This window comes from Sturnira hondurensis, unplaced genomic scaffold (genome assembly GCF_014824575.4).
Source record: "Sturnira hondurensis isolate 20B ecotype Veracruz unplaced genomic scaffold, ASM1482457v3 Scaffold0022566, whole genome shotgun sequence".
Classification (NCBI taxonomy): Eukaryota; Metazoa; Chordata; class Mammalia; order Chiroptera; family Phyllostomidae; genus Sturnira; species Sturnira hondurensis.
This window is the reverse complement of record NW_028095197.1, coordinates 15054881-15080245: the sequence shown is the minus strand read 5'-3', so window position 1 is coordinate 15080245 and position 25365 is coordinate 15054881. Positions and strand designations below refer to the sequence as shown.

General features: G+C 39.4%; 1 protein-coding gene across 4 annotated transcripts in view; it reads right to left on the bottom strand.

Moving 5' to 3' along the window:
• The window catches only part of SLC44A1 (solute carrier family 44 member 1), a 173861-nt gene that overhangs the window by 46175 nt on the left and 102321 nt on the right, over positions 1-25365 (bottom strand). For all 4 annotated transcript variants that reach the window (XM_037035966.1, XM_037035968.1, XM_037035967.1 and 1 more), the window contains 8 exons: positions 21744-21913; positions 19796-19885; positions 17302-17441; positions 15944-16130; positions 14880-15045; positions 13942-14098; positions 13159-13242; positions 6709-6846 (listed from right to left, as the gene is read on the bottom strand). In XM_037035966.1, coding sequence (XP_036891861.1) covers positions 6709-6846; positions 13159-13242; positions 13942-14098; positions 14880-15045; positions 15944-16130; positions 17302-17441; positions 19796-19885; positions 21744-21913 — 1132 coding nt within the window. The remainder of the gene's footprint in view (positions 1-6708; positions 6847-13158; positions 13243-13941; positions 14099-14879; positions 15046-15943; positions 16131-17301; positions 17442-19795; positions 19886-21743; positions 21914-25365) is intronic.

Sequence of the window (25365 nt, the reverse complement as noted above, 5' to 3'; positions counted from 1 at the left end):
AAAGGCTGAGGTTCTTTATGCTCAGCCACTAAAAGTGAAAACACATCTGGAATGTTCAAGTTAAAGCTCGGTGGAAGGTGTGGCTCAGGAAAACTCGATGTTGAAAGGGGGAAGGGGGATATTGTCACGTGAGAAACAACTTCAATATTACGTTAAGTGAAATAAGCCAGGTGGCGAAAGACAAATAGCGTATGATCTCACCTGTAGGTGGAATCTAATGAACAAAATAAATTAACGAACAAAACAGAATCACAGACATGTAAACGTGGAACAGACTGACAGTGACCAGAGAGGAGGGAGGAGGGGAGTCATGGTGGAAAGAAGGGGAAGGCAAAGGCGACAGTTTGGGTGTCAGAAAGATGGAGTTTTGAATCAGAGTTAGTTCGTACTTCTTAGTTGTGCGACTCTTGAGTAAGTTCATGAACCCCTTCTGAGCCTTTTATTCCATCTTTAAAAGACACAATACATCCCATAACTTAAAACCAGCACTCTAAAAGCATTAACACAGTGCCTGGCTACCTTAGTTCCTTCGTTTTTGCCACCATAAATCTTGCCTTTATGGTGTCCTTTCCCCTGATTTGAAAGACTCAGTTTACCAATGAAATACCATTTACAAGTAATAATTCATATTCTCATTTTTATTAATCCAAAGCCAAATAAACTGCCAACTAGGGTACACAATTACTATTAGAAAAAGTATTATAAAATAGAGGTAAAAGTAATTTCACACAGAAGCGAAGAAACTTGAGATTTTGGTTCTTTATTACAGCTTTATGGGGGGAAATTTGCAATGTCTATTAGACTTAAGTCTTACCTTTGAGACTCAGAGTCACTGATCACCAAGTCACAAGTCACTAAATCAGAGGAGCTAAGGTCCCCTCCAAATCCAATTTTCCATTCCATGAAACCATTAGGCTCCATGGAAATGGGATCCAGGATATTTTCTTTTGTATTCTTTTGAAAAATTCAGGGTTTTAAAGTTAAATAATAAAATTTGAGATAACTGTGAATGTGCATGCAGTTGTAAGAAATAACACAGAATGATCCCCAGTACCATTTACCCAGTTCCCTTTCAGGACAACATCTCGCAAAACTACAGAATGACAGCGCAGCCAGTAGACCCACACAGTCCAGACACAGGGCACTTCCATGATCACAGGGATCCTCCACCTTAGCCTTTTACAGCTGCCCCTGCAGCCCCCAACCCCACCTCTCACTGGGCGACCACAGATCTGATCTTCGTCTCCACAATGCTTTCATGTCATGCATGTTCTATCTGTGGAATCATGCACTATTTAATCTTCTGGATTGGCCTGTTTCACTCAGCAAATTTACCTCCAGATTCACCCAAGTCACTGTGTATGTCAACAGTTCGTTCCCGACACTGTCTTTTAGACGAGCTACCTAGCTGAGCTACCAGATCAGAAACTATCTCTGCACACAAGCAGCCACCTACTTGCACTGAAAGAAACTCATTTCAAAAAGATGTCCTCTACTGGGATTGGAACTATGTTTTTTACAAGTTCAACTGCAGAATTTGTCTTAGGATTTTGGACACAGAAGATTTTTCTTAGCCCTGGCTGGTATAGCTCAGTGGATTGAGCACAGGCCTGTGAACCAGAGGATCACGGTTCAATTCCCAGTCAGGGCACATGCCTGGGTTGTAGGCTGGTTCCCTGCAGGCCAACTCCCAGCAGGGGATGCACGAAAGGCAACCATACATTGATGTTTCTCTCCCTGTCTCCTTCCCCTCTAAATATACATAAATAAATAAAATCTTTAAAAAAAACTTCTATTTTAAAAAAAACGAAGATTTTTCTTGTTATTTTTCCCTTTTTTGGATTTCTTGATTACAAAATGTTTATCTCCCATGGGTTTAAGTCATTTTTTACAATGTTATAATTATATTATTCAAATATATATCTTCCTGGAAAGCAGCTTGGTGATGCATATCAAGAACCTTATTACGTACTCTGGCTCGTTAACCTCACTTCCAGGGTTCTGGCCTCAGGAAAGGAGCACTGATGTGGGCCAGGGTTTGTGTGCAAAGGGTTCACTGCAGCGTACTTCACTTTAGTAAAAAAGAAAAACCACCTAACTGTGAGAAAAGCCCATGGGCTTGGTTGAAAAATGATACGATTGTATAATCATATTTAAAATGCTTTTAATAAAATAGGAACTGTTTGTAATATAATGCAAAATGAAAAGGAGAATACAAAACTGCCTTTTCTAGTGGATTTTAAATCCTCTTTATTGACTAGTATATGACCAACACCCAGAATAGTCCCTAGGGCATTACTATAAATATTTGCTGAATGAATACAAATAGTTGTTATATGATAAACCTAAAGAAAAAAATTTTTTTTGCTGAAAAACTCAAAGCCAATTTTAAGACATAGTATTTTATTATCTATATATATTTTCCATCATAAAATGAATGCATACTTAATACATAGAACTTTATCTTACTATTACAAAATAAGGGGAGGGGTAAATTTTCATTCTTTTTCTTACGCACATTGAAACACAGTATTGTGGCAATCTAGCAGTTTTACTCAGCATTTTCACTTACTGTGTTATAGGCATTATCATATTATAAACTCTTAATAAAAAATGATTTAATAGGTGAATAATAGTCTGTTGACCATTATATCCAACCATTTCTCTGCAGTTAGGCAGTACACTATTTTCATTGATCCCTGTTAAAAATAATGCTGTATTTTTCTGTATTTAAAATTATGTTTTAGGAGTAGTTTACCACACTCACTTGGATTATTGAATCAAAAGACTTAAAAAGAAAAAGGTCTAAGGGTAAAGTTAATGTCAGTGGAAGCGATTATAATTATAGCTCATAGTGATTAAAAATGTAGAAGGCAGACAGACCTGAGTATGAACACCAGTTCGGTCATGTTCAAAGTCTCTAAATTTGGGCAACCTGCTCAGCTCTCTAAAGTTTGGTTTCTTCTGCTATCAAATGAGGATAATAATAATAGGTCACGTGACAGAGGAGGCCCAACAGAACCCTTGCCATGAAGCACTTCCCTCAGTGCCCGATACCAGCAAGCGGCTCAACCAGAGTTCACTCAGACCACCATCACGACCCGATGTTGCCACTTAGGATAATCTTCTCCCGTAGTCCAATTTGTTCCCCTCTACGGCTTCTAATTTCCCTCGTATTTTTATTACTCTGTGTACATATGTTTTTGAGTCGCTTCACATCTTTCTTAGCAGGACAGATAAATCATAAATATGTAAAAAATAAATGCAAAAATGTGAAGTCTCCCAGAATTAGTCCTATAGCATATAAATGAACATACAGCATATAATAACATTAAGTTAATAAGTGTCAGGCACTGTACTCATCAGTCTTTAACATGGATTCATCCATTCAGTCCTTACTACTAAAAAAAACCTCTTATTGTGAAAACATGACAAAACAAATCCAACAGTCATAATGTAAGTTTCATGATACAGTTTCAAAATAACTATCTGTTCAGTTTTAGAATTCTTTTTAGATGACTGTTGCTTAAGAACATAGACCCACATGGTGCTATTGTTGCCTTTTTACACCTTTCAAAAACATTTTAAAAGCATAGTGGCTGCAGTAACCTAAGTGTTGGGCAGTGAGAGAATATTTAAGAATAGCATCTGAGTTCGGTCAAGATGGAGGCGCCTCCTTGCACAATCACAGCACAAATTACAACTAGATTACAAAACAAATGTCACCCAGAATCATTAGAAAATCAAGCTGTATGGAAGTCCGACAACCAAGGGATTAAAGAAGCTGCATCTATCCAGATGGGTAGGAGGGAAGGAGACGTGAAGATGCACAGAAATGTGGAGATGTGTGGTGACGCGCAGAGAGCCAGAATGGGCATTCCCGCACCCATGTGCAGTAGATAAAAATTGGGAGAGATACCTCAGAAGTGAGGGACCCCAGGACCACAGCAGACTACTGAGCCCAGGGTTCCAGTAGTCTGGAAGGTAAGTCCCCATAACTTCTGGCTGTAAAGACCAGTGGGGGTTGGGGTTGTGGAAGAAACTGCAGGATTCTCAGAAGTCGCCTCTAAATGGGCCTGCAATGGACTTATGACTTATACAGACTCACCCGCTGGGACTCAGCATCAGGGAAACAGCTGAAAGGGCACCAGTGGCATACAGGGAGACACTAAAGTGACTGGCACCAGGGCAAATGCAAGGAGACAGCTTCCTCCCAGACTCCAGGCAGTGGCATTGTCCCCTCCATGAGCCCACCCCTACAGAGAGCCACAGAGCAGCAACTTAGGTTGCTTCTGCCCTGGTGATTACCTAAGGTTCCTCTGCATCCAACTTACTGGTACACTTTCCTACATTAGGCCACACTACTAAGACAGGGAGTCAAAGCAGATCTACCTAATAGGCAGAAACAAACACAGGGAGGCTGCCAAAATGAGGAGACAAAGAAATATGGCCCAAATGAAAAAACAGATTAAAATTCCAGAAAAAGAACTAAACAAAATGGAGATAAGCAATCTATCAGATGCAAAGTTCAAAACACTGGTTATAAGGTTGCTCAAGGAACTTAGTGAGGACCTCAGCAGCATAAAAAAGATCCAGTCAGAAATGAAGGTTACAGTAAGTGAAACAAAGAAAAATTTACAGAGAACCAACAGTGGAGGGGATGAAGCTGAGAATCCCCTGAGAACCAATGATTTGGAACATAAGAAAGGAAAAAACATCGAATCAGAACAGCAATAAAAAAAAGAATCCAAAGAAATGAAAATAGGCTAAGATGCCTCTGGGGCATCTTCAAAAGTACCAACATCTGAATCATAGGTGTGCCAGAAGGGAAAGATAAAGAGCAAGAAATTGAAATCTTACTAGAAAAAATTATGAAAGAAAACTTTCCTAATTTGGTAAAGGAAATAGATGTACAAGTCCAGGAAGCACAGAGAGTTCCAAACAAGATGGACCCAAAGAGGACCACACACCAAGACACATCATAATTAAAATGCCAGAAGTGAAAGATAAAGAGAGAATCTTAAAAGCAAGAGAGAGAAACAGTTACCTACAAAGGAGTTCCCATAAGATTGTCAGCTGATTTCTCAAAAGAAACTTTGTAGGCTAGAAGGGAATGGTAAGAAGCATTCAAAGTGATGAAAAGCTGGGACCTACAACCTAGATTACTCTATCCAGTAAAGCTATTATTTAGAATCAAAGGGCAGATAAAGTGTTTCCCAGACAAGGTAAAGCTAAAGGAGTTTATCGTCACAAGCCATTGTTATATGAAATGTTAGAGGGACTTATTTAAGAAAAAGAAGATCAAAACTATAAACAATTAAATGGCAACAGATACATATCTATCAACAATTGAATCTAAAAAACAAACTAAGAAAACAAGCAGAACAGAAGCAGAATCTCAGATATGGAGATCATTTGAAGGGTTGTCAGTTGGGAAAAGAAAGGGGGAGAATGGGGGGAAAAGTGCAGGGATTACGAAGTACAAATTGGTAGGAACAAAATAGACGGTGGGATGTTAAAAACAGCATAGGAAATAGAGAAGCCAAAGAACTTATATGCATGTTCCAGGGACATGAACTAAGTGGGGGATTGTTGGAGGGAATGGGGGGTACCAGGCGGAGGAGGACAAAGGGGGAAGAACTGTGACACCTGTTGTAGCATAATCAATAAAATATATTAAAAATAGCATCTGATGAAATACTGACCATGACAATGAGTAATTATGAAGATTATCAAAGCAATATGAAAAATGCATGATATAATATGAAGTAAAAAGGGAAGAAGAAACAGGTATGTATGCTATGATTATTATACCATAGAAATGTAAGCCTATGACAAGACACTGGGTGGGAACATACGACACCAATAAGTGATTAGGTTACAGAGGTGCTGGTTTTTTCTTTCAAATTTTCTGAGTATTTTATGGTTTGAAATACGGATGGATACAATAAAATCCAATTATAATGTTGTTTATTATTTTACAGATTTTAAGAGCAGTATAGAATAAATTACCTCTTCTCCAACACTTTTAAGGACATTGAAGTCTCACTCCCCAATAACTCTATTTTAAAGTGGTTTATATATAGTAATGACAACAGCTACCATTCATTGAGAACTTATAATATAACAAGCAATGTCTTAGGTATACTACATGTACTAATTAGTTCAATCTTCACAACTGTAAGGGTTTGGTATCACTAATACCTCAAATTTATAAAGAAGCAAACTGAAGCACAGAGGTGTTATGCACCCTGCTTTGGGTCACACAGCTAGTCAGTGGGATCTAAATCCACTGGTGGGATCTAAATCCACATCGTCAAGCTGCAGACGCAGTACCCCTAACCACTTACCCAGGCGGTTACTTAGTTCTTTATAGTTCGAAATATGGAAGCAGAAATACAGGCAAGTTACACTTAACCACCCCATGCCTCAGTTTCCTCACCTGTATAATGACGATAACAACAGATCTTCCTTTACAAATTTGTTGTGAGGATTACATGAGCACAATACACGTAAAGTGCTTGGAAAAGTGCTTCACACATATTAAGGGCTTTGTAAGTGCTTGCTATATATTAAGTTACAATACTTCTAGTTTTTTGATGGGTAGATATTTTTGAAATTAAATTATCTATCTCTCTCTCTCTCTATATATATATATATATATGCAAAAATTTCCTGTATACCACAAGATAATATACTTGGTCTTACCTTGCCTAGGAATAACATGAAATCTCCCACTGTGTTGATGGCGGCCACTCGCAAAGCATTCTCCACGAGAATGACAAAGGCATCCTTCGCAGAGGTGCAGAAGTTGGTGCTGTTGATAGCTGTGGCTGTGTATGCGTTCTGGACAAAAGAGAAAATGATATTGTCATCAATAAACACAATCTCACGTTGTTAAGAGATAAACCAAGCATAATCAAGCATGGCTTATAAAAAATATTCCACAAACCCATGGCTTTGGTGAGGTATCGATTAATATGAAGCATAAGAAAATATGAGCTATTTAAAAAATTACCTGATGTGGTAAAATGAACTTTTCAGTTGGCTTAGTTTTTATCCTTTAAAAACACTGATATTTATTAAAATGCATACTAACCTTTCCAACATCCATTAACTTCTTCCCTGTCTTAGTACCATCAAACATAACTGAGCCTTCCCTAGATGTCTTAGGTGCATCCCTGTGAGTATCAGGGATGCATTATCACCATTTCAGCGGTGCTCTAAAAGCTACACAAACATGTAACGGCGTCAGACTGCTGCACTGTTTCATCTGGACCACCCACCATCTCCTCCTTGGCACTCTCTCCTATGCTGTCACTTTCCACAGCTAGTAGATAGCTGTTTGCTGCCCAATTATTTCACACCCTCCATCCTGAGAGCAGGACCTGAGTTGTTATCTGAGAAAAGAGCCCTTCCCCCATTCTTCAGAGACTGAGTGGAGTCGATGCCACCTTCAGCTGTGGGGGTGAGCAAGTCAGGTTCAGGAACGGCATGCCCTGGGCCTTCTGGGAAAAGAAGGTTTTTTTCTCATCCATCGGTGCTCCTGACAGAGCGGCTCTCTCATTTTCCTGGGTAACGAGCTGTGAGCTGTGAGGGTTTGAATTGCCAAGGATGTTTTGCCAACATAATGGGCAGATCCCGGAGGTGCTGGAGGTCACAGTGTGAAACCGAGAGTGAGGCTAACACCCGAGAGAAACCAGGTACTTGCACTTGCTGACGACATTTTGCATCATTAGGAACTAGCCAGATTTCTGGACTTTTCAGTTCCAGTGACTAACACATTGCTAGGGATCTCTCCCTTCTCCTTCTCCCTTCCCCGTCTCTCTCTCTCTCTCTCTCTCTCTCTCTCTTTTTAGGTCAGATTGAGCTGGCTTTCTGTCCCTTGTAGTGCCGAGTCCCAGATGACCCACTTTTATTCGATTACACCTGCTTCTTGCTGCCCTGTGTTGTCTCTGACCCACTAATCACAGACTGATTCCCCCCTTCTCTTTTATATTACATTTTAGAATATAATTGGCATTTTCCGGAAAATGTGAATAAGTACTATAAAGTCATATGTGCCTGAGTCTCAGGAAGGTATATGGATGTTGTGACTACAACTTTTGGTCCTGAGGAATTTTTGGTTTAGTGCTGACTTAATTATTGGTATGTCCAAAATGTTCAGTTTGCCAGAAAACCGCTAGACATGAGGGCTGACTTTACACTGTGTTGTCCACAAAACTTTAAAAGCCCTGAGCTAGACAGAGATTTTGGTATCTTGGGGCATAAATCTTTAATTTATGAATGTTCCAACTGAATGCTTATTAGTTATTAGGAACCTGGTATGGAGATGAGACTTGACTTATCAAAAATTTAATTTGCCCTTATGTGATTAAATTCGCTGATTAAAAATGCAGAGCATTCCGGGGCCAAGGAAAAGAGTACTGTCCTGAGCAGATTACTACTTAGGGTTCATAAACTCTTTCAGCAATAAAGGGGCAGAAAATTACGATGCTCTTTGGGAAACACAGTTAGGATTTTAATGTATGAAATTCCATCACACCAACTGGGGTGATTTATTACCAGAATATATCACTATATTATGTTTGCCAGCCTTTTATCTCCAAAGCTGGTATATGCAGTGTTTTAAAGACGTCGTGCTGTTCAGTTTTCCCTGGTGTTCATTTGTCAAGTGGCCCCTTCTACTGTTACCTCAGTGATTCTTATCAGTTAGAAGAGAGCAGGCACCAAAGAGTTAACTGCCTCACTGCAGTGGCCCACATGTCTTCGTTCTTCACAAGGCTCCTTTTGAAACATTCTGCAAAATGCCTCAATGACATCAAAATAAACCATACTTTTGATCCCATGTAATAGTAACTCTGCTGAAAAACCATGGAAAACTGCCCTCGTCTGAACTCTTCTCCAAAATCAAAACCAGTTCCCAGTTCTCACCAGTTCCTTCTGTACTCACTAAAAAAAAAAACAAAAACAAAAAAAAAACCCCACTTAGCAATTTATTAGAAAGCAGGGATCCTCTAACTATTGCCTGTGGGTGAAATCTTGCCTGCTGCCTACTTTGCAAATAAACTTTTATTGAAACACAGCCATGCTCATTTGTTTACCTATCGTACATGGCTATTTTCATGCCACAATGGCAGAACTGTGAGAGATTATGTGGTCCACAAAGCCGAAAACATTTCTTTCCCTATTCTAAGACGTGATCACGAGACTAATGAACCAGTTTCTGCGGTCCTTCGGTATTTGCAGGAGTTCGGTTCCCGATGCCCCAAGACAGCAGAATCCGACGACACTTACAACCCTCTCATAAAATGGCATAGTACTTGCATGTAACATATGCACATCCTCCTGTATACCTAAATCATTTCTAGATTACTTATAGTACCTAATATAGCGTACATGCTACGTAAATAGTTGTTACACTGTTTTATTAGGAAATAATGACAGAAAAAGTCAGTACATGCTACGTACAGATGCAGCCACCATAGGCCTAACGACACAGTACACACAGGCAACATAACGCCCCCCCATGCCACCACCAAGAGCATTTCCCATCCAAAGTGGCTAAGTATGCAGATGTGAAACCTGTGGATATGGGACACACGGACGCAGAGGACCAACTGCATTTAACAACAGGTTTTCAGAGAAAAATGCCTTATCATATTTTATATAATTTATACATGTATATAAATGAGATGCTTCCTGAAGTATAAAAAGCATTATAATGTGTAGTATCAAGGATACGGAACGACCCATTTAAATCAACTACGTAGCCTTAAATCCCATCTCCTCAACAAGGACAGACCACTCTCTCTTAATCATGCTGTTCTACCCTCTGCAGTTTGAACTTGACTTTCCTTGAAAGAGGAGACAGAAGAGAGGACCCCCACACCTCCGATCTCTCCTGTTGTCCTCAGACTCGCTGACTCCCGGCACGGGCCCGGCATTTCTGAAATGAACTGCAAAAGCTTTTTGGCGTCCTCCTTAAGCTTCAGAAGCATCGGTTTGTTTGAGAACCATCCCCTCATTGCTCCTCTGCTGCTTCCTCCTTCCCTCCGAAGCCCGCCCACCCACCCCATTTCCTCTTACAGCAGAAGCCCATTTATCTGTGGACACGGAAAGAGGAAGGAATGATTTTTGTCTTCACTCCTCAGTTCCAGGCTAGGCCGGGCTCATAGAAAGTTGGCCTTCTCTGGCAATGCTCCTACAGGTCGGTGCCCCTTCTTTGTACTCAACCTGACGGAAAACACCAAGCGGCTATTTCTCAAGCTTTCTCCCACTCCCAGGGCAGTTGGATGAGCTGCATGTGATACACAAAGGTCACGCTGACCTCTTCAGAAAGGAAAATGTGCTCTAGGTCACAGCAAGTCAATAACATTTCTCCCTGCTTCCGCACCTCCTTAGTCTAAAAGGATTCACGCTAAGATTCTTAAGAAATTCCGAGTCCTTTGTAGCTTCCCACAGGAACCGCTCTCTGGGCTTTCTTCAGACTATTTAGTTGAGATTTTTAGAGCCCGTCCACCTTCTTCTCAGACAGACAGCCTTCCTGATCCAGAGCTAAGCACACACAGAGGCACCACTGACTCACATTTGGCTGGTGCCCAACATCTGCTCACGCAGGACACAGGCTTGAAAGTAATGAACTCTCAGAGCAAGAGAAAAGCTGAACACCATCCAGGAATCGCTTTCAGAGGACGCCTATTAGCACAGGTGGTCTCTGGTAGCATCTTAGTGTGACGGGATATAGTGGGAAAGTAGTGGACACGTGGAAAAAATGTGCTGGGACAGAGGGTGCCACGCAGGTGGCTCAGGTCTGCTTGGCCCCCTGTCCCAGAGCACAGCCCCCCCCAGTTCCACACCTCCTTGCCTTTCTCCGCTTAAGGACCTAGAAGTTCTCTTCAAGTTTAAAATCTTACATAACAGCTCAATAAGGGCAAGCTAGATAGTAATGGTAGAAAAGGGGACATAGGATATGTGTGGAACATTCTAAATTAAATAAGGGAAAAGGCCATTTGAATCACCCCTTTCTTATTTTGAGTGCGGGATGGAGGGGGCACAAAGTCAGACTTATACCATAGATTTCATTCAGTTTGGTTGTGATTTTTCAACTTGGTAGGGGTTCAACAGAATTCTGTTGCAAATCATAATTTAAATGGGATTGTCTTTAAAACCATCACTTGTCTTAGTCTGCAGCACAACACATGAAAATTTGAGGTGTTTATATATTTTCTATAATAAACTATAATTTAATTTAGTGTTGCACGGAATGTGTATATATTTATACAAGAAGCAGCATGATGTCATGGCAAGAGCTGGGCAAACTAAGATGGAAAATTTCCTCCATTCTAGGTTCTGTGATCTGTCATGAGGTACCAGTCTCAATTTTTCATCTATAAAACAGGGAATGAGCCTTCCTCACAGAGTTGTAGAAAGAGACTATGTAGCTATATCTATATCTATCTATCTATCTACATATATAGTCTGTCCAGAAAAAGTCCTGCCAGCCATTGTTAACATAACAAGAACCGTTTGTGCGACACAGATGTAACCTGGCAGCCAGCGAGTGGATGGGAATGCGCATGTGAGAACAATGACAACTTCATTGTACTAGTCAGTGGGGGTGGTAGATGCTGTCGAGTGAGCATGTTTACTGTGTGGCCATCATATTCAAAATGACTGAGTGAGTAGAGCAACAAATCTGCATCAAATTTTGCATTAAGCTTGAACCTTGGTCCACAGAAACTATTTGGATGATTCAGAAGGCCATGCTACAGCAACTAGTGATTGGCAGCTTCACCACAACAACTCATGGATCACGTCTCACGCAGAGCATTTTGCTGAAACATCAAATCACTGCGGGACTCGGCCCCACTACCGCTCAGATTTGGGGCTTTTTCCAAAGTCGCCCGGCGACTTCTGGCTTTTTCCCAAACTAAAATCACTTTTGAAAGGGAAAAGATTTCAGGCCATCAGTGAGATTCAGGAAAATATGCTGGGGCAGCTGATGGTGACTGGAAGAACTATGTGAGGTCCCAAGGTACCTACTTTGAAAGGAACTGAGGTATCATCCCCCTATGTACAATGTTTGTTGTATCTTACACCTTCTTCAATAAATGTTTCTGTTTTACATATTACATATTACGTGTGTGTGTGTGTGTGTGTGTGTGTGTGTTTAGTATAGTATCAGTTACTGGTGCTCAAAAAATATAAAAATATTCTCTCCAACTCCCACTCAATACTATATAGTGAAAGGCTTTATAATCTTAAGAGCTTATCAGCCAGAGAGCAGATACCCTCCAGGGTTAAATGTACTATCTTCAAACAGCACACCAAGGCCTAAGTAATCCAATGCCTAAGAGAAACAGATTCTGATTGAAACAATCTCTCCGCCGAAAGTGAATTCTGCCTGTTAGAATAGATGTAAAAAATCACCTTCATGTCACATTAGATAAACACCTACAGAAACAAAGAGCAGCTCTCAGTTCACTCTTTATTTGCAAAACTCTAACACTTATGCTGAAAATACTGTAATAAAATGGCTGGTTCCAAAAATCTAAAGCTTTCTTGAAGCCAGCTGCATCTCCCATGCAGTGTGGCACTGGAGTGTGGTTTGGGATGAAGACATCACATTGTTCGGCAAAATGACTCTGACCTACTCTGCCTCCGTATCAGCGCTCTTTCTTCTTCACTATTATCGTCTCAATTCTTTAAAGCAGAGGCAACTAACTGGTGGCCCCGGGCAACTGACATTGCATGGCTTAAAGACCTGTTTGTTCTGGCTCACTCAGAGTTTTATTTATTTATTTATTTAAAGAATTAAAGGACTATGCCTAGAGTAAACAAACTCTTAAGATAAATCAAAGAGGAAAGAATAGAAACTAAGTCATAAGAGACAAATGTCTTTCCCGAGAGATAAACCCTAATGCTATTAATTAATGCATCAGGATGAGGTAATGATGAGCTTTGGTAAGAACGTCTGTGACTTTGAAAAATAAGGACATGACTGAAATAGAGATACCCGGTCAAGGAAGGCACAGTGTACGACACTATGAGAACACATGGCACCTTTCAGTTAAGCTCAATCATTTTATCTTGGAAGAAGAAATGACCAACACTGCGTTGGAAATGAATGTTAGATTTATTTTTAAAATAGTTTACCTGATTTAAATAATTTAGGCACTTTTCGAGACACCAAAGGCAACAAATGCAGGACTTCAGCACACACCGAGCACAGGCATTTTCCTGGAGAGGAGGGACAGTTGAAGCAAATTTTAGAAACCAAAGAATTAAACCATCGTAAAGAATACTCCAAAAGTTAGAAAAACAAAAAGTTTAAAAGTCCTAACCTATGCTTCAGAGCCTCCATACCCACCCCCATTTCCCTTAAAATGTAATGGCTGAACTATTTTTAATCAGCTGAACACTTGTTCAGTACCAGTTGCATATAAGATATAGTGAGGTATAGAAGACCAGCAAAGACTTTACAACCTAGAAGGAGGGGAAAAATGCTACTGACCATAAAAAAGGTTAGAATCAGAATATGACAGATACTGGTGCTATGAGAGTGGAGAACAGAGAGGGACACCACTCCTCCCTGGGAGGAATCGGGGAGGATTTCTTGGAAGGGGTGGCATTTGAGTGATGCTATCTTGAAATGCATGTTATTTCTGCAGTCAAGGACGGGGAAGAGGTTCTCAGGAGGAAGGTGTGTGACTTGACACAGGAAGAGAAGCACAGGACACTTTTGGAAACCAGTGACGAGATGGATTTTGCTAGAGCTTACGAGTGCAGGAGTTGGGTACAAGGGAGGTAGGGCCGGGTTCCTCTTTGCAGGGACTGAAGAACACATTCACAGCTTTGGACGTGACGTCATGTGCTATGTGCAGAAGTGATGCCTGGCATGTGTCCACAGAAAGTCCAGGAAGCTATTTTCCCCCTTACCTTTCCTTTCAGCTGACTGTGAATGTACATAAGGATCATCCGTGGAATTTTGACTAAGGTGATGATGAAAGATCCTTTGGCCACAGTACCAAGGTGATAACGAATAAGGCGATTCACTGATGCCAAAATAGGTGTAAATGGCAAATTCCTTTTATCCCTATTTTAAAGATGACCAAAAAGACAATCAACACAGAGGCTAGACCGGGATGGAAACACAGGAATGGTTTAGAGTCCCATGGGATAAAGAACTGGTTCATTTTTCTTACTCTAGCTTTATGACAAAATGGGAAAGTAATATGGCATAACTAATGTAGATACCAGAGAGGTGCCAGAAAAAAGTAATGTTTTATTTCTCTACAGTAGTTTCCTGGGGTTCCTATGTTCTAATATTTTAAGTTAAATGAAAGTGTGCTTTGGAAGTCCTTATTAGTAAATACTTAAGGGGGATAAATGGTAATGGAAAAATACAATTAAAAAAAGGAAATGGAACTTAAAAAAATGTTCAGTCTGAACCGGCACCTCATAACCACAGAAAATGGTGAGGCTGACAACTTATACGCAGCTCCGAAGTCAGGAGAGGCAGGCATACAACTGTTCCGATCCAAACAAATTAAGAAGGCTTGTTTTCCTTTGATAAACTTTTGTATAAAGAAATGTACATAAGGCACTACTGCAAGATTTATTCTTCTGCTGAATATAATTTGTTACACGATGGTCTGTTGTTCTGATGCATTTCTGAGAAAGTTTTAGAAAAGTGTAAAGAATAAAATGACAACTTCTCATTTTCCCACCTCCCAGAATCAGCAACTATCACATTTTTTTAATTCCCTTCCAATTACTTCTTAAAGAAATGACATTTTTTACAAGGCTTGGGGCCATTCCTTTCAGGCACAATCACTTAGATGACCTTGGGTTCTCTGACAAGCAGAAACTCTCACCTAGTAAAATAGTACGTCACCACGGCTCCCGCCACCGTCATCTGCTGGCAAGCCAGAATGAACTCGCTGATCCAAATCAGGCCCACCACGTGGTACCACCACATGTACTGCAGAGGTCCTGAGAGCCGGAACTCCACAAAGCCCTGCTCATTCTTCACAGTGCTGCCTAGGAAACATCAAGGAAGGAAAGAAGAATCATATAAAGTGTAAACCGAAAACATGGCTATTAAGTTGAAGAGATTAATTCAATTTCCAACCGTAGGTCCCTACTCCCAACCTGCAAACTTAGGATCACAGTGCTATTTCATTAAGGGACAAAATTAATTATCCCTCGAAAAGTTGTGAAGCCAAATAGCATATAATTCAGCATTTTGTTTGATATATAGCTTTTAAATTTTGTTCTATTCAATATAGTTCTTACCACATTAGGCATGTATTTTCAAATACTTTAAATTTTTTTCAGAGCCATTACTTATCTAATAATTACAGACCTAATTATTAACAAAGTATAGAAATTCATATTCTATTCAATTGGTGAATGTGTGCTGAATGGCCAGAGAAACTACACATAAGTTTACTAACCTCGTGTTACGCCTCACATTTAATTCCATTTAGGTATAACCTTTCATATTAAGTAAGGCTACAAGCAAATCCCAGAGTCCGTGAACTGAAACATCACTGGGTTCAGGTCATTCCCAAACTAGAAAATCTCATGGAAACAAGTTGGTCTTGGCTATAACTGGGATTTGGGGCAACTGTGAAAAGGCACTGTGTTCATTCGTTCAACTTAGCATGGATCCCAGTGTCTGAGTGAGCACAGGAGTTCACTTCGAATCCATGACCAGGATGGAACGCCAGGCCTTACCTGGTTTCTGCCCACTCTGCTGGGATGACCTACAAACCGTGGTTAGAAAGTGGGTTACTGACGACCCATGACCGCTGGTGGTACTGATGGCTATTAGACCTTAGTCAAATGTCCGAAGAATTACATCTCTTCGATGTTTTAAATGTTTGAATGTGAAAAAGATTCAACACTAACAGAAAGAAGCAACAGGTCCTCTTACCAGCGGTGCCAAGGAAAAGAAGGGTCATGATCCAGTACACCCAAAACAGGACAAGGGCGAAGAAAGTCCAAAAGGGCTGGAAGACCAGCAACGGCAGGTGAATGAAGACTTTGCCAGCCACGTGGAACAGGGCGATGGTGAGAGCGACACGTTTGCGCATGAACAACATTATCAGGAACAGGATCACCTGTGTGGAGAGAGCGGCGGGAAAGGTTTCCGTCACTGTTGAAAACAGTGAAAACCAAAACCCAGCAACGGTGGGAATTTTTACTGTAAGCCCTTCACTCGAAAACTTGAGTTTCATTCTGAGTCCCAATAATACTTCATCAGTCTGTGTCTCCCTCGCAACACTTACCATTTGCAATTGCATATTGGAAATGCCCTTCAAAGCTAAATAACAGGATTTCTCAATTTATTATTGAATCCTAGAATTCTACTTTTCCTTTCCGTACTCATTATAAATCAAAATGTGTTGTTTGTCAGCCAGGATGTGACACTTTATTTGAATAGTTCCTGCTTGTCACTTTGAAAAATAGGGGAGAGGACCACAAGCCATCACCACAAAAGCACTGAGGAATTTGTACCTCATTCCCCATACTGAACCAAGAGCTCCCTAAGACTAGGGTCCACACCAGATTCACCCTCTGTCCACCAGCCCTCACCCTCCTGCCCTGGCACCTGGTATAGACAATCACACTGAAAAGATGATTAATATATCATCAATCTGTACAATAACAAATATCTTTTGGCGCCAATGATTTTATGATAGTTTTATTTTAGTTTTTGTTTCAATGCTTAATAAAAAACTTGGGTTTATACCTAGAAGCCGAGAGAAATGTCTTTTTTCTCTTGTTAAAGAGGAGGAGACGAGCCAAAGATAAGAGTATAGATTATTTAACCACATGTTAGTCAGTAATTTTATTGTATAGTGGCCAGGCAGTGAAGCTCGCCTATACTTTTGAAATAATGCTGTGAAAAGAAAACTTTAAAAGGAGAATTGGGAAGTAATTAGTAAACAAGCAAATGAAATGACATGAGGTGACTTATTTCTTAACACACTTTTTTATAATAAAGGGGAACTGCTTTGTAAAAAGTGATTACATTATGTTGTGACAATAAGAAATGCGTTCTTCTAGTAAATAATAATGTAAATATTCCAGGTGAAAATCCTCTCAAAAAAGCAGGCAGTGCAGAACAGAACACTGCATCCATCACCTACATCAATGAAGGAAGCCTTCAGTGGGAAGGAGATTTTATCTAACGGAGGTCAAGGTTAGGCAAGTGATAGCTAGAGGTGAGTTTCTCTTCTGTTAATGATCTCCTTGTAAAGAGATGCATAAAGCCGAGCCCATACTCACTGTGAACACTGTAGCTGCAATGGCATAGATGAGGAGGGCTCGAAGATTGTTTTCAGCTATCTGAAGCTGGTCAGGAATAACTGTTTCTTTGGGAGACTTTCTTTGCTTTGCATATAGCCACCACAGTACACCTGTGCCACCTGGAAACAAAAACAGTTGTTTTTACAATAATTAGCACACCAAAATGTGTAATAAATCCTCAGTTTTCTGGACCCTTCCTGTGATCACCATGGGACTAATAGAGTAGCTATAACATTTTTTTTTTGCCAGTCTAAAGGGAGCTCCAATTATTCCACTATCCCCTTCCACATTAGACACTCACAAATCTTTCAGTATATCAGATAAACTTCCTTCAACTGTATTTGTTATTGACTTTGAAGCTGAGAGATATCTGGCAAAGACAGATACCCCCAAGAGGTACTGGTCACAAAGAGCCTCTGCATCGGCTTAAGCTGGGGAGCCTGCAAGGAGCAAGCAAGGGTCAAAGAAATCAGCAACGAAGCCGAGGATAGCAAAGATCGCCTCTGCTGTACTCTTCACGGTCACCCCAGTACTCAGTACTGACAGTCATGCAGTTGCTGAAATAGTCATACTGTGAATGAATGAAGGTCAAACAAATAGTCCCCACCGAAGGTAAAAACAAGGACAGAAAATCTCTGATAGTGGTGGGTGCGAGGGCCGGAAATTTCTATCTCCCTTACTAGCTCAGAGATTCTGAGAACTAGACTGAAGACAGAGGTAAACCCTTCATTCGACTATTCAGCCAACATGTCGAATAGAGAGTGAATAAAACCAAGTCCCCACTCTCAACCCCCATGGAGCTTACATAGTAATGGGGAGACAAAAAAATAGGGGGAAAATAAAAACCTAAAAAGTATAAGAAATCATGGGGTAAGAAGGATAGAAAGTGCTGGCATCGAGAAAGTATTGTGATTTTATATAAAATAGGTAAGCAAGTCCTCACTGGTGAGATGAATTTGAGCAAGAGAATCAAAAACAGGGAGAGCGAAATCTGTGAAACTAAGAAAAGAATGTCCCAGGCACGAGGTAAATTCTACGATGCTGAAGTAGGACCACACCTGGCAAAGGGCCTAGGAGGAGGCCACATCTGTGCAATAAGCAAAGACAAGAGATGTGGGTAACAAGGTAGCTGGGGACCAGATTACACAGTAAGGCTTTGCAGGCCATGGTAAGGAAATTATCATGGAAGATTCAGAGTAGCAGATATGTGTATGTGTGTGTGTGTGTGTGTATGTAGGTGGACAAGATAAATGCCTGGAAGATAAGAAACTGAGCTAAGTTCTACGCAAGTCAACCTGACCTCTATCTTCACTCAAGCGAAGAGTAAATGGGGTCAAAGGGAAAGCCCATACCCTCACCTGTTGGCAGGTACTAAACACAATTTTTTTCCTATTGAAGATGAGTAAACAAACCCAAACAACTGTAAGTCTATTAAAAAATCTTTCAGAGCAAGGAAAATGCTTCTATTTTGAAATCTTGAAAGTATAAGAAAATTATTTTTAAAACTAATGTTGAATAGCTTCCAAAAATGAAATGAAATATATGTCACACACACACATAATAAACACACACGAGAGGGAAACGGTCTGGATTTCAGATGCTAATGATGGTGAACTGAGAGGAGGGGGTAAAAATAATTATAAAATTTTAAAAGGCAAAAGTAAACAATCTAAAGAGAAGATGTATCATGTGAAAATGTAAGTGTTACTTTCTTTTCCTATTTCTATTTTCTACCATGGAAGTAGTTAGATACCATGAGTAGGTGCCACATTTGTAACTGGGAAGAGGAAATTATTATTTTTTAAATAGATAATAACAACCAGCAGAGTGGTGCAGCGGAAGCGTGCTGGGCCCATAAATAGATAATAAACACAGAAATCCGAGAAAGTTTCATTACAAAAGAGTAAAACAAAACAGAAGATGAAACAGAATGTCAACAGACAGAAAAATGAGACACAAATTTTTAAGTACACACACACAATTATTCTGTCAGGAACACTTTTCAACCAGAGAGAACTTCAACACCGCAGAGTAGCTGATTTGGGCCTTCAGACAGTGCCAGATAAAAGGAAGAGGTTCCTTCACTTGCAGGACAGGGAACACTGGGGGAATCCAGTGAAAATTAAAGAGCCAGAAGCAAAACAGAGCCTCAGTTGTTGTGTTTTCTCTTGGGTTCTTCCCCCCAAATTAATACTGACCAAAAAAAGAAAGAAGAAGAAGAAGAAAAGGAAAAGTTAGCCCCTGGAAAAAACACCTCCACTTGTCAATGACCTTACCATTTTATTTCATATAGTGTTCTCACAGCGACCTGATATCTATGTAATCCACTCACCACTCTTTCTACAGTTAAAATTAATTCACATGCAGAAATTAAAAAAAAAAAGTCAAAGTACTTCCAAATGGAGGCAGTGACAAAAGCAATGGTTAAGTCTCAATTCTTAATTACTGAAAAACAAAGAAATAAGCAGCTTACCAAGCGAACCCAGTATGACCAGAATCGTTACGATCCACACAAGCACTCTTGATATATACCTGATTATCACCATCAAAATCATGGATAGAACTGCAGGGAAGATAAATAGAGAACATGTAGAATATTACTTGAAAACACCAGAAATTATAAAGAGAAACTTTTTCAATTGTTTTCTCCTAGGGAAATGATTTGTTGCTACTGACAAGTTCATGACCCCGATTTAGGTAAGAAAGGAAACTGGCTGGTTTTGCACTTTGACCTTGGTACTGGTGCCACCCAAAGGCACCTAACTGTGGGTTTACAAACACAGAAAAGAATACATGCAGATGCACACGGTGACTCGAAACACCACAGAACTGTTGTGGATTGGCCACAGGGAGGTGTCAGAACTCACATGCAAACACACGTGCCGACACACTAAGTGCAGAGAATGACATGTCATGTGGGTGACCAGAAAAATTATCACACGCAGACAGAGATCAGTTCAGGTAGGTGCTAAACCTCCGTGAGTCATCTATGCAACTCAGGACCGGTTTCTATGGTGGTTGGTTAACAAATTAGATGGCAGTTTATCTCTGGTTGTGTCTCCTCTGAAATTCCAAGAGAGGGTCTGACCCTACAGAATAACATCCTGACACCTCATGAAGCCTAAGATTCCTCAGCTGGGGTTCAGGGTCCTGATGAAGAGGCTCTTCAAGAAGGAGCAAAGCTGGGGGTGAGTTCCTTAGCTTCCTCTTCTACCCATCCCCAGCTAAATTCCGACATGCTAAAATCTTGAGTAAAAAAATGTCAAAAATAAAGTGGGAGAATTTAGCCCTTTTACGGGGAAACTTACTTCTAAAATTATAATTTGTTCATCTTTAGTTATCTAAAGGCCCATCTCACAAACAAATGGACAAAGAACTTAAGCCTCAAGGAAACCATTCTAATAAAAAGACAGAATTCCAATGCCTTAACAATATTAGTATCATTATTTTTAAGGTTTACATTTTTTTTCTTGGTAAAGTATTCAACTATTTCAGAAACCAAATAATTCTTATGTAAAACTAAGCTAATAGTCAAGCTAGGTAACATTATTAAGGTACTCACTTTTGCAATAAATGTACAGGAACCAAAACCAGATAGGAGCAGTTCAAATATCACAGAGATAGCTTTTCATATGGGTAGCATTATTTCAACTGAGTTAAGTACTACCTAAGCAAAAAGAAAACACTCTCTAATGACAAGACGTACATAGAGCTCATCTCCTCAACAACTATGCTTGCTGTTAACAGACATAAATACTCAAGTTACTTATATAATGAAATGGTTGTTCGCTTCCTGCCACTTTACTTCTCCCAGCTAAAAGGGTTTATAAATTCTGACATGGCTACATACAGTTCTAGGATAATATAGGGAGTTTACATCTTGCAAATAACAGTTTTATTTGATTGTATTGTCTAGTCGATGACAAGGAAACTCAACAGCTAGCAAGTGGAGATTTCCTAATTTTTCTAGCAATACAGTGATATTATGAACTATTGCAAGGGGGAAAATATTTCAAAAGTAATCAATCAGAAATTCTATGTTCTTCGGTGGAAATACACATGAAAATATGTGGCCTCTTTTTTATAAGCAAATAAGCCAAAGATCAGATTCATAACTAAAAACAAAGGGGTGTTGATGTGTTTAAAAGAAGCCTCTTGTTAGAATGTTAAAGGGTGTTATAGACTTAGTAACCCAAGTTTGGGAACACACCAGTTTTCTCCAATGAGAAAAAAAGAAAAGAAAAGAAATGAGTTTCAGATATATATATAAACATAACTATATACAATCTGAAACAATTATTTGGCTATGGGAGGTGAAACATTTTACAAGTATCCCCAGTTGTATCCATATTTTGGTTAAAAGGAAAAACAGTCTTCTGCTGCAGTTCTACCCAATAGCTAATAATGAGAAAAACAATTACCTAGTGATAACAAGCAAAGTCCCAATATAATTTCTTTGCTGGTCATTACTCCACTAATCAGCCTGTGTAAGACACTATTGTCACTGACAAAGGTGATCAGGGCCTCTGCAAACTTGGCATAGCAGGAAATGTTCACAGGAGCACAGCGATGGAAGAATGGAATAGGTGCACTGGTGACACAAGAAAAAAAAATCAGAAAAAAAATTACTCCTACTTAATATAAATGCCACATCAAACACACAAATGAAGGGTGAATATGACTGCAATACACTCCACCCTCCACACGCCGTATGGGAGCTAAGAGCTGTGAGCTGGATGCTATGAAGATGACTATCATGGGTAGTGACGCAAATCTTACCACAGACCTTATCAAAGAGGGTGGAGTGCACATTCCAACGGAAGACATTACCCTCCCCTTCTAGAGAGAAACACACACATATGCACACACACATATAAAACTACCGAAAGCAAAACCAAACACTTAAACTCCTCAGCCTACACATCTGTCAATCAGGGGGCAGATGACAGAGCTTACAAACATATATTCATTAAACTGAAAATGAATTTTTGCCATAAGCTATTTAAAAAGAAAAACACACATGAGCTATTGCTTGGAATGTGCCACCATTAGTAGGACGTTTCCTCTATCAGAACAGCATGCAAAAGCTTATATTAAAAATGGTGTTTGGGCACAAGCGTAGGCACTCTCATATAATAAATGACGTGTCAGCATAATTTAGTACAGCATAGTATGCAGCCATTTCAAACACTAACCATGACCCTGACTGGTGTGGCTCAACGGACTGGGTGTTGATCTGCAAACCAAAAGGTTGTGGTTTGATTCCCAGTCAGGGCACATGCCTGGGCTGCAGGCCAAGTCCCCTGGTTGGGGGCGTGTGAGAGGCAACCAATCAATGTTTCTCTCCCCCTCATTCCCTCTCCTTTACCCTCTCCCTGAAAATAAATAAATAAAATCTTTACAAAAAATAAATAAAACAATAGCATGAATAATAATGTATGGAAGTACGTATGATGTAAGAGAACAAGGGGGAAAAAAATATTTATATCTAATGTGATGTTTGTATCTCTGTATAAAAGATAGATATAATGTAAGAATCAGAACAAAAATATAAACAAATGAAAATCTCTCATTTGGTAGGGTCGCTGAATTTGAGGCTTTCTGCTTTCTTTTCATATGTTGTTCCCATGAGATTATTAATATCTGAAAAGGAAGTAGTCTTATGTCAGACTATAGCTTTTACTTGTGGAGGAACACAGCTACACGTGACACGTGACGTTAATCAGGTTTGTTATTGATGAGGTTCTACTCTACCTTCCGAGAGGATGGTAGACATCTAATCCAGACGAGATTTCAAACAGAGCTCTATGAATGTGCTGTAGCTGCACTTTGTGTGGACTCTAAGAAAGCCCATAGGTAGCGCAATGCAAGAATACACACTTACATGTATGTTAAGTTAAAATCTAGCCATTGCTAACATAAATCCCACATCTTCAGAACTATTTGTAGGAGTGTCAGTCACAGCTCTAATAAAACATTTTTGACTGGAATGATATAGTACGTTTTTATTCTTGGTTGGCACTGTATTTTGGTCATCGGTAGTTAAGATTACATGCTCGAACATCAAATTCCAAGGTTTCTAATCTCTGTGAGGCAAATATGTATAAACACAAGCAAAATACTACCCTATTTTCCTTCCCCAAATGTTGGTAAATGAGTCCCACTGGGAGTAAGGACAAGCAATTTCTTCCATACTGTTAAACTTCATGGAACAATAAAATATTATAATATAATTTTAAAGATCCAGCCTTACTTATGCTTCATTAAAATGTATCCCAAAGTGATGTGACAATATGACATGAATGTTTATTTTTAAAAATTTGCATCTTGTCACCTGTGGGTGTAGTTGTGTAAACCTCTAAAATGGTGATGGTGCAAGTTTCAGTGAAAGCTGATGACACAGATGTGAGACTTCGTCAGAAACTGCAGAAAGCCAAAGCAGTCTGAGTAACACTTTAATTGCAGGCATGTGAGTCATCGTGTTTTCACCAAAAGTTGTTCATTAATGATATAAAAAGATATTAATTACAAAATACTTTGCAGTAAAATGGGTTTAGTTAGACATATTACAAGAAAGAAAATCAAAGAGGATTAACCTTAAGGTCCTAAGTCAATGGAGGTTGATTTGGGAAGGAAACCTCTAAACTGTGCCTACCAGATTAATGTCCCCCTCTCAGGGGTCTAACCATATTTTCAACTAAGGCTTGGCTCTCTGGCCTTCAAAACTAAAGTCCTCTCTGGCCCATGACTGTGTGCGTCTTCCCCTGCTTTATTTATTAGCCTATCATCTCTCATGTAGCCTCTGTTTAACTCACTTGCTTCTGACCTTAAACATAAAATACATACACCTTAAGGACACTGATGTGTTTTCCTTATTTGTAATAGCCACCAATTTTCTTGGCCTGCTTTCCTATTTCTTTTTTCCTGTCAGATAACCATAGTAAACTGGATCCTCTGAACAGACATGACTCCACCTACAGATCTCACATCCTAGCAGGATGTTAATGCATTTTTATACTCGAAGAAACACACATCATTCCTAAAAGAAATAAAGGAAAGAAACCTGGACTCGGGTTCAGAAGCTATGAGTGATTCTCCTAACATTACACTGTTGCATTCCACTCCATCTCTCCCTCTCTTCCTCCCTCTCTGTTTTTTCATCTGTTAGTTGAAAGGGTAGGAAAAGTCCTCTATCTTTTCTGATATTAATAATAATAACAATAATAATATGCCCACCCAGAAATCAACTATTCTAAATTAGTAGGAGCAGAAAGCTCAATATCTTTAATATGCTTCTGCTTTTCAAACTTTAGAATGAGAATAGATAATTTGGAAACGGTTCTACTGTTAAAATTCTAATCCTTCATTTTTTTCAAAGAGGAAACACTGTAATACTTGCTCTGAACTTACCTTTCAGATGATTTTTATAGTGTATATAAATATACGGCCAGTTGAAAAGAATATTTTTTCCATGTATCCCTCAGAGAAATGAAGCAAAATAACAATAGTCCCTTGACTTATAATTCAATCCGTGTCTGTTAAAAATTTTTTAAAAAACCCTGACTACCCTAAATTTGAAGGTTATAAAAGTAGCACAAGCTGATTAGATACATTTTTTAACCGATGGCCAAAATGGTAAAAATATGCTCTTACTGGTACAGAATAACAAAAAATAGAAGGCATAAAAGAAGATAATCTTTGGACACAGTAGTAAGAAATAAAATTAAATACTTAGCTTTTAAGTAAAAAGCACTAGATTCCCTTTATATCTTATTCTTTTTCTCAACTCTTACCCAAACAAAAACAATTCAACCACCCACGAGTTAATGCTCGAATTATTTTCTTACTAAAATGTCTAAGTAATCATGGCACTGATACAGTGTGTCTTATATTTCACCATTTAACTCCCATGATATAATGAATTTGAGATGAGTTAGCTGATTTCATATACCTTTTCGAAAATAATAGTTCTGAGAGCCTAGTATACGAGATTCCTACTTTAGTGGCTAATCTCCATGACACAGCCTGTGCTTCTCCACTGAG